At 45.9% G+C, this 11,971-nt stretch overlaps 1 protein-coding gene across 1 annotated transcript; it reads right to left on the minus strand.

The window, feature by feature from the left end:
* Positions 1-696: 696 nt before the first annotated feature.
* LOC119344390 (NAC domain-containing protein 35-like) lies at positions 697-3,133 on the minus strand. The gene is made up of 3 exons (XM_037614842.1): positions 2,725-3,133; positions 2,354-2,628; positions 697-1,606 (listed from the first exon to the last, which is right to left on the minus strand). Exons 1-3 carry the CDS (start codon positions 2,993-2,995, stop codon positions 989-991), a joined length of 1,164 nt encoding a protein of 387 aa, XP_037470739.1. The 5' UTR covers positions 2,996-3,133; the 3' UTR covers positions 697-988.
* Between the last annotated feature and the right edge of the window lie 8,838 nt (positions 3,134-11,971).

An 11,971-nucleotide genomic window follows, 5' to 3' on the forward strand; every position in this document is an offset into this window, starting at 1 on the left:
ATTTTAAAAAACAATTTTTTTGTGAACATTTTCTAAAATGTCATGGAATTTTTTTCAGATTCCCGAATATGTTTTCAATACACAGTCAATTTTTTTCAAAATGATGAACATGATTTTATTTTCCAACCATTTTTTTCAAATTGTGATTTTTTTATAATTTTGCGAACATTTTTGCAAAACCACCAACATTTTTTTAATTTGTATTTTTTATGATTTCTCAAAGATTTTTTTTAAAGTCACAACTTTGGAATATTAAAATCCCGAATTAATTTAAAGAAGAAAGAAGAAAGAAAACAGAATGAGAAAAGAAAAGACAAAAAAGTAAAATGAAAAAAATGCGTGAGAAAAGAAAGATAAAAAAGATGTGGAAGATGGGGATCTTTCCCCGGTCTCATCGCTGGAGGAGCGATCTCACGACCACTCGGCCACCCGTAGTTCCGTGAGTTATAACTGTCGCGGCCCTATAAAATAACCAAGGCGGCGGCGATTTTTGTCCGAAAAACTGAATCGTTTTCCCACTTACGGGTGGCATTGGTGGGTAATTTTTACCAATTTGAAGGATAATTATAATGACGGACGACAGAAACCTAATTTGCTTTATTATTAGGTAAAGATTTTTATTGCCTAAGCGTCCAAATAAGCGCTCTTGCATTGTAGATGCCCTTAGACTTTGGGTGATCACCATTCACCGAAATAAACTAGCCTCATTTGCTGTGGAGTTAACTAAGACATGAAGCTGAACATTTAGACTGACTGAACACCAACTTGTGCTTACAACATCAGTGCTATATATATATCTTAATTTAGTTCTGAATCATATATACCACTTGCTGTGGAGTGGTGAAAGGCTATAATGTAAAGTCTAGGTTGATGGTTTTCTGAGTTAACCGTGGCAGTGAAAACCTACGAATTATGCCCAGTGCCACTGCCCACTGGCATATGCGATGCAACCTCCTCTCAACAAGCCTGCATTTACTTGGTTTTGGAGTCATTTAAAACTAGAACTGCCGTAGTCCTTGCTGCCTGTGGTGTCAGGGTGGATCCAATCCCAAAGCTTGTCAGCCGGCGGCACCGGCATCTCTCCGAGGGGCGGAATTTGCGACGACGACGGCGAGGGGAGGAAGTGGCTGCCGACGGCCGGGTGGTTAGGGTAGGCCTGGCTATGGCCCACCAGCCGGCTCAGCTCGTCCCCCGGCGTGGAACTGCTGCCCATCATGGGTGCGTCTGCCAGGGCCATGAGCGAGTACGTGCAGCCCCTCGCGGCCGGCGCAACGGGCATCGTTGAGCTCATTGCCGACGCAAAGGCGCTCGGCCTCGGAGGAGGAGGAGGCGGAGGCTGATGCAGCTGCGCGGTGGCCTGGTCCATGATGGCTGGCAGCGGCGCCGGCGAGCACTCGCCCTGGCCGAGTATGCCGTGGAAGCTGGGCTGCTGCGTCGGTGACATTGGCGTGGACGACGGTGATGACACCTGCTGGCCAGCCGGCGGAATAATGGTGCGTGAGGTGCCCGGCCTCGCCGAGGACGCTTGGACGTTGCTGGAGGAGGGCCGCCCGTGGCCGTCGTCGATGCCGGAGCGCTTGTACACGCGGCAGAGCGAGATCTCGGACTGCATGCATGAGACATTTTGTGAAACTTCGGATAAACTACATAAGCAAGCACGATCAAATCCACCCTTTGTCGAAAAACCAAGCACGATCAAATTAAGGAATTCAAAATTTACTGCGACATGTCAAAAGCAAAGAAATTATACTATACCAAAGATCTTACACGAGTACGTACGTGATACTAGCTAGGTGGCATAGGATGCAGTAAATTGAGTGAGGACTGAGGAACAGGGTGCATGCTTTTCATATGAAGTGAGCGCTACCTGTAACATGGAATTAAATGCTTCAATTAAGTTCGGATCTGAATATTTGAGCAAAGGGAGCTGAATTGACTGTTTAGCTTGGACATGCAAATAGTTAATTTGAAGAATCTGGAGGACATGCAAGTGGTATCTAGCTGGCTATAAGAGGAATTCTGAATTCAACATGGTAGCGTTTGTACATGTCCATATGTATGCCAAAAAGAACGAGCAAAAAGCGAACCCTAAGCTCTTAGATCTGAAAAGAAAGAGAGGAAAGGCATGTCACATGTTCATGTAAATCATGCCAGCCAACAAAAAAGCTAGCAGTGAACAAAAAGCAGATCAAACCAATGATTAACAGCATGAACAACGGCTGATATATAGCTAGCTTCCCATGAATTTGCAAAACAAAAACCAATCAAGAGATGAGGAATTTCCGGGTCTTAAGTCCGGCCTCCAAATTCCAAAACCCTAGTCGAATTTCGCTCGCTCGATCGGAGCAATTACCTTGTAGAAGAGATCCGCGTCGGTGGTGGGCGGCGGGAGGCGGTACTCGTTCATGATCCAGCTGCTGCGGACGCCCTTGGGGGCCTTGCCGGAGTAGAAGACGAGCGTCTTCTTGAGGCCGATGGGCCGGCTGTTCTCGCCGCGGATCATCCTGTCGGCCCCCGTCGCCTTCCAGTACCCCGACGCCGTCACCCGGTTCGGCCGGTCGCCGTTCCGGTACTTGCGGTCCCGAGGCACGTAGAAGAACCACTCCTTCTCCCCAATCACCGCCATTGCTGCCAACACCAAGAAATCAATCAAGGCCCCAATCTGCCAAGATTAATTTGAGCTAATAAGCGGTGCGTTTATCGGTATATGTGTATGTAGTGTACCGGGGAGCTCCCATGGGTCGAAGCGGTAGAGGTCGAGGAAGGTGATGAGCTCGACGTTGAAGCGCCGGCCCTCCACCTTGCGCCGGAGGTAGAACTCGATCAGCTCCTCCTCCGTCGGGTGGAACCGGAACCCCGGCATCACCAGGTCGTTCTCGTGCGAGTCGACTGCCGCCTCGTCGCTGACGCCGGCCACCGGCTCGCCACCCACTTCCCCTCCTCCTCCTCCTGCTGTCGCCGCCGAAACGCTTCCTTCGTCGATGTCTCTGCTCATGGCTGCCGGCTCTCCCTCGCCGAACCTATTGCCCGCATAGCGCGCGTGTGCGCACGGCAGCAGCAGGCGGGTGAGCCAGCTAGCTAGGGCAACCAGATGGCTGAGGAAAGGCAAGCAATTTGGGGGTGCGCAAGTAGGTGGGAGGGAGAGAGGATAAGAGTGGAGTTTGCACCATCGATATATACTGAAGTGGAGGCTTTGCTTAATGATCCTGGTTAGTTTTGATTGAACCGGAGTATCGATGATTAACTTGGTAATAATTAAATGGCCAGTAGCTGCCCACTAGCTATAGTGCAGTGGTAGTACAGCTACGTACATGTATTGATTTGATATGATGAAACCTTTTGGTGATATATGATTCCCTAAAAAAATGTATAATTGCTTAAATCATGCCGGTATATTTGTACATGGAATATCATGGCATACTGCAGTATATGATCTAAAACAAATTAACTGTAACTGTTAGAAGGAATGTGGAAAGTTCTACTTTATAGCTTGTAAAAATAGTACCCACGTGGTAATTGAATTACCGAAGGTGCATGGTAGAAAATAAAATAAAAGGAGAATACAAGGGACAAGGTACACGTAGTGTTCCTACTGACGTGATGTGTGCCTTTGTTGCTTTAGCTAGGTCGACAGACTTGTTGGTCTTGAGCTGGAATTCCTTGCAAGATCCAAGACAATACATTTGATGATTATAAACTACTAGTAGTAGCTAGAGCCGTCACGCATCACGGTTGAACTTGAAGAAAACAACTTGCTTCCTACCACCTGTTATGTTACGTAGTACTCCGTATTTATTAATCCACTTAACTAGCTAGGACCTTTGAGGTGAAGGATTTTTGGATGAATTTTGCAAAACAAAATTCATATATGATAGGCCGGCCGGGTTGGGATAAAACCAGACTGTGCTGCATGATTTTGGTGGATGGACACTTGGGCAGGCCGGCCGGGGAAGCAGTGGATGAGCACTCGATCGAGAAACGGCACCAGTGACCTTTTGGGAAGAAGTGGTCACCAACAAAGGGAGTTAAAGAGGCGAAAATGACCAGCCAGGATGAGAACAACTTTGGGCGGCTACCGCTCCTGTGACTGAGATGGGTGCTTGCATCTCTCGTTTGTGGATTGTGCATCCTGGCCGGCTCGTCGCCCTGGGTTTCTTGATCCGGTCTTTTTCGCAACGTATCTTTCGCTTTTTCGTCAAGAAAAAGGGAAATGTTTTCCTTTCGTATTGCAAATTAAGAAAATATCTTTTTGCCATGAAGTTTGAGGGGATTAATCCCTGAAATTATGTTTTTTTGTGGTTCTGAGAAATTAAGGCAGCACTTGACTTTGCTCTCTCTAGCTAGCGGTGACATTATATTCCAACGCACTGTGATTCCTCCACACGCAAGCATGCATGCAGGCGTGGAGAGGCAGCTCGTGTGTGGGCACTGCAGCAGCTGGGTGGTCCATGCATGCATGGGGTACGAGCGCGGCCAGGGTTTATGCTTTAGCGGTGCGATTGGTGATCGATGGATGTGAAATAAATTCTTCGTATCATGAGCTAGCTAGCTAGTAGAGGTCTCCTCTGCCTTTTCTATTCCGTTTGTTTGCCTTCTGCACTGCGTTGATCATGCAGGGAGGAGCGATGCACCATGCACGGGCCGTCCAGGCGTCGATCGACCTCCCTGTGCGAGGGTGTCGCGCGGATCCAGGTCTAGCGCCAAGGTCAAACTCCATTCCAACTACCAAAAATGTTACACCTACGTAACAACCTAAAAAAAAACTATTCCTGTAGTTTTAAGATTTTCATTTTCTGATTGTACTGTGTTAAAAATGTTTTCTTCCGTAAAAAAAGATTTTCGAGGGACATGCGGGCATGGTAGATCCCGACACTTGCCGGCGGGAGGGCTTCGTTTTTACACGTTTCTTCAAGAAAAAATAGGATTTATGTCCTGCACTGAAAGACGAGACGGCGACGGCTATTTGAAGATGAAATAAGGTTCTCCTTGCCTAGCCCTCGTCTCGAAGATGCATCTAGCATCGCCGGCAGACGTGTAGAGATGTGTCTTTGGTAGATCTATCTTTGGTGGATTTGCTCAGATCTGTTCATCGTTCGTCTACGTTCGTGTGTCTTTAGGTTCGATCATTCCGATCTACGCTACTCTTCATCAGTGGCGGTTGTTGCTCTAGTGCGCTGGTCATATGGGGTCTTATCACGACGACTTCTGGGTTGTCTACTACAACAAGTTTTGCCCGGCTCCGATGAGGGCGATGACTATGGAGCCCTTCAGCTCGCTTCAGTCCTTGTAGTCTTCGCTAGGTGGTCTATAGATTTGGATGTAATATTTATTATTCCTAGTGTTCGTTTGTACTGCCATGATTGAAGATGAATAGGGTGAAAGTCTTCCGGCAAAAAAGATTTTTTTTTCTGATTTAATGGTACATTTTTTTATGTAAACCATGTGCATTCATTCATGAACAGAGTTACAAAAACCGCACGTAGCCAAAATCCAGAGGTACCATAATACAACACTTTGCAGAAAGACCCCACAAGAATAGCAATGAAGCCCTTTCAGGGGCAAAAGGCAGAACCGCCAACAGTATCCGCCGTACACTGTCGCAGGCGGAGCTTTGGTGAACGGAGGAGACATCAACATGCCCATGATAGAAGAAATGCCATAGTAGACAAAGTTGCGTTGTGAATCAGTAAAGTAGCTTGACATGCGGCCCAAGACCTTATGGCTCATCGACCAGGGATCATATTTATTGTACTTTAGGATTTTCTTTCTCTTTTTATTCTAAGGCAATATCGAATCTGAACCATTACCTCCTTTCGTGTTAAAAAGGCTTGTGCATATTTTGAGACTTATTTTGACTATCAATTAGACTAACAATATCTCTCGCAAAAAGTTAACAATTTTCCAGAATTTGTTGTTTTTTCTAACGAGGGAGTTAGCTTAGTGGTGTCCGTTGAATTTGTTTTTGGTGAAAATCGACTCTACCTACCGACTTGAAATTAAGCTAATATTTGTACTAGTGGCGTTGGTGACAGAATTTTAAATCATACATGATCTTTTAATTTTGTTAATTAATTCACTCTTGAAAATCTTGATTGAGATAAACAGTTCCTCGTGTCCAGTCATATGACACGATTTGATCGAGGCGCCTAGGTAGTAGCAATAGGTAGGGTTAGTGTCACATCGATCTCGATCATTGATCATCACAGTGAACAGTATCGTGTTCTAATATACTCCTTCATTAGCCCCGATCGCAGAGAACGCAAAAGAAAAGCATAAATTCAGAGAGGAATTCTCAAGAGTAGCTGGTAGCTAGGGCCTAGGGTTGCTTTGATCATGTGCATACAAGCATGTCAGCACGTACAATATGGACAGTAGCAAGTCAAGTGAAGTCCGTGACCTTGAGTAACTCACACATGCGTCAAAGATTTATAATAGCTACCTTGCTCTTGTACTCATATGCACATTGAACAGGGGGGGGCAGTACGTAGTAATTGGAAGTATTTTTTTTCTTTCGAAAAGGGGCAGCCCCGGGCACTGATTGGAAGTATATATCACAGGGATTGTATATTTAATTAGTTTTTGGTCAGTTTGGAGTTTTGAAACTATGTTACTGCTGAACTTATTTGTTATCTACCATGAAAACTAAGCACATAAGTAGAGAATACTGGTTAAACAAATGACTAAAAAATTAAAATTAGTTAGACAAAATAAGATTAGCATGAAGCTACTTGCATTGCTGGTAAGATGGATGGAACATGGAAGATCATAGATGTTGGTGGCCTCGCAAATATGTGGACCAAATTAGTCACAGAATGGGTAGGTAACTTGGCGACCGAATACAAGTCAACGGAGCAAGTAACATGCATGCCGCCAATATATGCAGTATTGATGCGAAAATGATGGGACTTTCCTTCTACAAATCGAAAGCCCATCACGTACAGCACGTAGGTACGATATAGGAACAAATACGACTGTCGTCGAGTCTCTGACAATGTCTGGTACTCTGCTTGTATGTATGTATATATGACCAACCGGGGACCGTTTCCATGCATGCTTAGCTAGGTCCATTTCCACGTGAAAGCGGGCAATGCTGCTAGCCATGCACAGCTCGGAGTAACTAGTGAGCGGACAAGAAAAGAATGTCCCACTCTCATCTCTCGAGTGGCTACACTATAGAGCTGCTTGACTAACTATGCATAGATGCACGACCAAGCAAGTAAAGAATGTATGGACAAACCAAGTAAAGAATCCACTGACACTCTGACAATAGTATACGTACTTAGGTACGGCACCAGAGAGGTTAGGTTCATGGTTGGAGTGGAGTAGGTCGCCATGTGATCGATCCAGGCTGTGAGCATGTCACGTACGGTCCAGGGTGATCAGTGTGGAATCGATCGGTACGAGGGTCGGCACGCCGAAGAAAACCCCGTGCCCGGCCGCTCAATTTTCTCGACGTCGATGGTAATTTTTTCCATGGGTACTAGTAATTACAAAACAGTAAGACAGAGCTACCTACGAGCCTCCACAGTGATTTTGATCTCTCAGCCGTCAGATCATGCCTACAAACGCGTTGGATTTGCTCGGTCGTCAACTTGTTACGCACGTACGGAGAACCATTTTGCGGGCCGCTGCTCCGCAGAATTAGCTGCGGTTATCGTCGATAATCGGGCTGTAAGATGTCCAGCCCAATTTGCAAAGCATATCATTCATACGTGAACTTGCAGGTCGCCCAGGTCTCTTCGTCTATCCCCGAGCGCCGGCCCTATCCCTATCCCTGAGCTCCTCTCTGTTGGTCGAGGCTGCGCCGCCACCGTCCTTAATCCCGGCGGCGAGCTTCCGCGCCCTCCGATACCCATCTACTCTTCCTCTGCAGGCCCCCATGGTTGGTCTCTTCTTTACTTTATTTTTTAATGTCGTCTCCTGCAGCGTTCTGCCTTGGCGACTGCGGCAGTCGCACGCGCTGCTGGCTTCCATCGCTGATTATGTTTCTCTTGCGTCCGCCTCCATGCACTTGCAGCTGGTGGCTGTGGTAACGGGACTGACGTCGAAGGAGATTCGACAAAGGCGGTCGTGACGAGCACCTCATCCTCCTTTTACTCCGCAGGATCAGCGTCCCCTTTTCTTTTGTGTCTGACCAACAGGGTACGCGAACAACGTCTCCCTGCCAACAGGCCATAGAAATTAGATTCGATCTGCAACATCTGATTCTATGGTTGATTTATAGATAATTTTAGCTAGCTTCATAATCTGCAGGTAGGATGACGTTGTTGATTTGTTGTACTGATGCGTGATCGGGCATCTCCGGAGGATGTAATTGGAACATTAGGTTGGTGTACTGTTTTGTATGACAGATTCCTTGACTTGCAAGTTGCAACAATGGAATTCATGTATTATGCATAGTTTTTCTTAAAGCTATTATGCATAGTTGTATACATGCATTAGCTTTATTGGTAATAGATGAATTTACTAACAGATTATGTCCACCATTTTCATTGTTAAATTGTACCTTGAATAACCTTTGATACTTTAGCAAGTTCTATGTGATTATAAATTCAGTGTGGTGCTACTTTTTGTAGACTATTTGATCAAATGCTCATGTACTTTAAAGATTTACCTTACATCTGCATTTTTTGTTCTGGTGCATTGCATGTTTTAGTAAACTGAAATTCCTGATATGCTTGACAGCTAGGCCATGGACAACACATTGTAGAGGCCATTAATATGTAGCAAAGCCATTTTATGAGGTCATCGTTGACAACAACGTTATGCTCAACTTTGAGAGCCAATCTTCTTTTATCCGTATTCAACTCTTGTTGGTAACATATTCATCTCTTGTTAGGCACGCTTATACGCTGATGTTACATTTTTGCAGGATTTTGATGTTTGTGCATCGGAGAGCTTCCTTGATGCTGGCATCAGCTTGGAAGTTGTTGCTTTTCAGAGAACTCTGGGAACCATATATCCTTCACAAGGCATACAATTATTCAGAAGAATACTAACTGTTAGTCGTGCTTAGATGCTTCACATTCCATTTATTTACTGCCCCCAAACGTACTATAACAAACAATCATCTTCGTATTTGAGGCATTGCAGTTTCGGACACTCGTACTTCTTAGATATATTTGTACCATCTAAATTTATGGCAGATATTTCTCCTATTTTTTATTAAAATGGACGAGCGCGGGCAACGCGTGCCTTCATGTTCTAGTCTTTGTTTGAAATGGGTACTAGTAATAACTATGTAAAAGAACTGTCAATAATGTAGGAGTATGTTGGTTGGAGGGTTTTTCATAGAACCATCGGCGCAATTTATTCGCAGGGATAACCGAACGCATGCGCACTACTTCCTCCGTTTCGGTGAATAAGTCATTTGCGTAGTTCTAGATTAACGATTTAACTATCTAAATATATATTATATATGACAAAAAATATATATTTAGAAACTACATCCGTGTACAAATCTAGTGATATAATTTTCATGACATATAACACATATTTAAATCCTTAAATCGATAACCTAGAACTACGCGAATGACTTATTCACCTCGTGCTAGTGCTGCCACTCTTGTGGTTCTTGGACAATTATTGGTGACCATTACGAAGGTGGTTTGAGATAGTATGCATGTGTCGTCTACTTGTCTAGTATTCCCTCCGTTCCTAAATGTAAGTCTTTGTAGAGATTCCACCATAAACCGCATACGGATGTATATAGATGCATTTTAAGTTTAGATTCATTCATTTTGCTTCGTATATAATCCACCTAGTGGAATCTCTACAAAGGCTTATACTCCCTCCGTTCCTAAATGTAAGTCTTTGTAGAGATTCTACTAGATGGACTACATACGGAGCAAAATGAATGAATCCATATTTAAAATGCATATATATACATCTGTATGTAGTTTATAGTGAAATCTCTACAAAGACTTACATTTAGGAACGGAGGGAGTATTTAGGAACGGAGGGAGTAGTACGTAAATGATCGGCCAGTCGGGTCGGGCGACGGCGTCGGCATCGTCGCTTCCTCCTTTGGGGCGTCACCTTGAAGAGCATTGGATCCCGTTTGCACTTTCCTTGGGCTGGACGCTCGTGACATTGCGGTCGGCGGCTGTCTGTCCGGCAATGTGGATGCTGCGCGACTTCTAGTGTGGCAACGATGACGGCTTCAAGCGAAGTTGGGCGGCTGCTGAGCTTTGGTAGTCGGTCTCATCCGGTGTGTTCGAGGGGTTGTCGGGCCTCATTTGTCTTCCTGAAGTCGGAGCTGCAGAGGAGGTGCTTCCGCGGCAACGATGACACGAGACGGGTGGTCGGCTCCGGTGCCGGCTCGACGCAGGCCCAGCGCTTTCCCCTACAATGCTCGTCGACAGAGTCGGAGCTGCCTGGTCGTTGGCGTGTGCGGTGGACTGTTTGGCATCGACCGACGCAGGCCTCGACGCTTGTTCGTGGTTTTTTCTTTGACGGCGTGTGTGCGTTCTTGTGTGGGTTGCCAGGTCGCCCTGTGTGCCTTGTTTTTGCGGGCATGTTGACGGTTCGTCTGATTTTTCGTTAATTAACTGGGCACCTCTCTTCGATCTTTTTTAATGAATCGGGCCCTAAGGGACTGCGTTTCAAAAAAAACCCAGAGAATATGCGATGGTGTTTGCCCCGTATGTTTTCCTGCAGGCGGGTCAACGCATCATATGCATGCACCCGGTGCTTCGCTCCAAGAGCAGTCGTGCGCCCGTGCGTGCATGGGCTGTGCATCATGTACGCAGCTAGCTAGAGTCTCCATCGAATTTTAGCTGGAAGGTCGGTTGACTTCTGCTCATGGCCCCTGATGAACTTGTCGCATTGCGCGTGGGAAACCCGTCGCGGGTGGTCCAGAGATGCGATCGAATTAACGAAGCAATGGTGACAAATTACAGGGCCATCTTTCTGGATTTGCTACGAGTCGCACGAATGCGTTGGCTGTTCGCTCACAGCCAAAATTTTCTGCGTCGACGGGGCGATGGACGGCCAGATCCAAAGGGAGGCGGCAAGACAGCGGCGCCCTCGTGGACGAGGGAGGAGCCCGTGTAAGTCCTGCTCAATATGTTCAGAAAGATCAAAATTTTAACTTTGACTGTGTGGCGTTGCAACCTTCCTCGTCGACATAGGCGTGCGTTTCTCCCATGGAGAAGAAAAGGCAGAGGAGCATTCAATTCCTGCGGTGAGACGGATGGATTACGCAGCTGGTCGACGCGGCGGGGTATGTAGTACTCCCTTTGTCCGAAAATACTTGTCATTGAAATGAATGTATCTAGATGTATTTTAGTTCTAGATACATCTATTTTCATCCATTTTGATGACAAATAATTCCGGACGGAGGGAGTATGTACTTAATCGTGAATATGCAACGCTGATCCCTCGAACAGTCGGCACTTAAAAGCAGCGGCGAGGCCGCTCGTCCGCCCCGTCCAGCTTGATATGCCCCTTTTTAATGCCAACACGGTGGTCGATCGATCGGTCCACCTCGGCGTCGCCGTCCCCGCCATGATCAGAACAGTTACGTAGAGCTCTGAACTGGGGGAAAAAGATGCTCGCCGGATACCGTTGCGGCGGTTGAGGTGCCATACGCCCAAGATGTCGGCCCTTTGGGCTCGCTACATGGCGCCTCGGCAGGCCTGGGTTCCAAGTGAATGAAACATAAGAAGCTTGCTAGGTACGGCCCAAGCAGACAAAGGTCCGCGGGCGAGGCTACATGGGCCAGGCTCGAGGCGGGCTTCCCTTTCTTTTTTATTGGGTTTTTCTTTTTCATCCCTCAAAAATATATATTGGGTTTTTCTCTTTCTGTCAGGTTTTCTAACCGTCAAAAAGAGTCTGCTTCTCGTTGCAGTTTTATTGGTCTTCTTTTTTCTGTGTGTGTTTTCGATCAGATTTTTCCCTTTTTTATTTTTCTGTATGGTTTTTTTAGGTTTTTATTATTTTTCTTGTTTGTTTTTCTTTTCCTATTTTT

This window comes from Triticum dicoccoides, chromosome 1B (genome assembly GCF_002162155.2).
Source record: "Triticum dicoccoides isolate Atlit2015 ecotype Zavitan chromosome 1B, WEW_v2.0, whole genome shotgun sequence".
NCBI lineage: Eukaryota > Viridiplantae > Streptophyta > Magnoliopsida > Poales > Poaceae > Triticum > Triticum dicoccoides.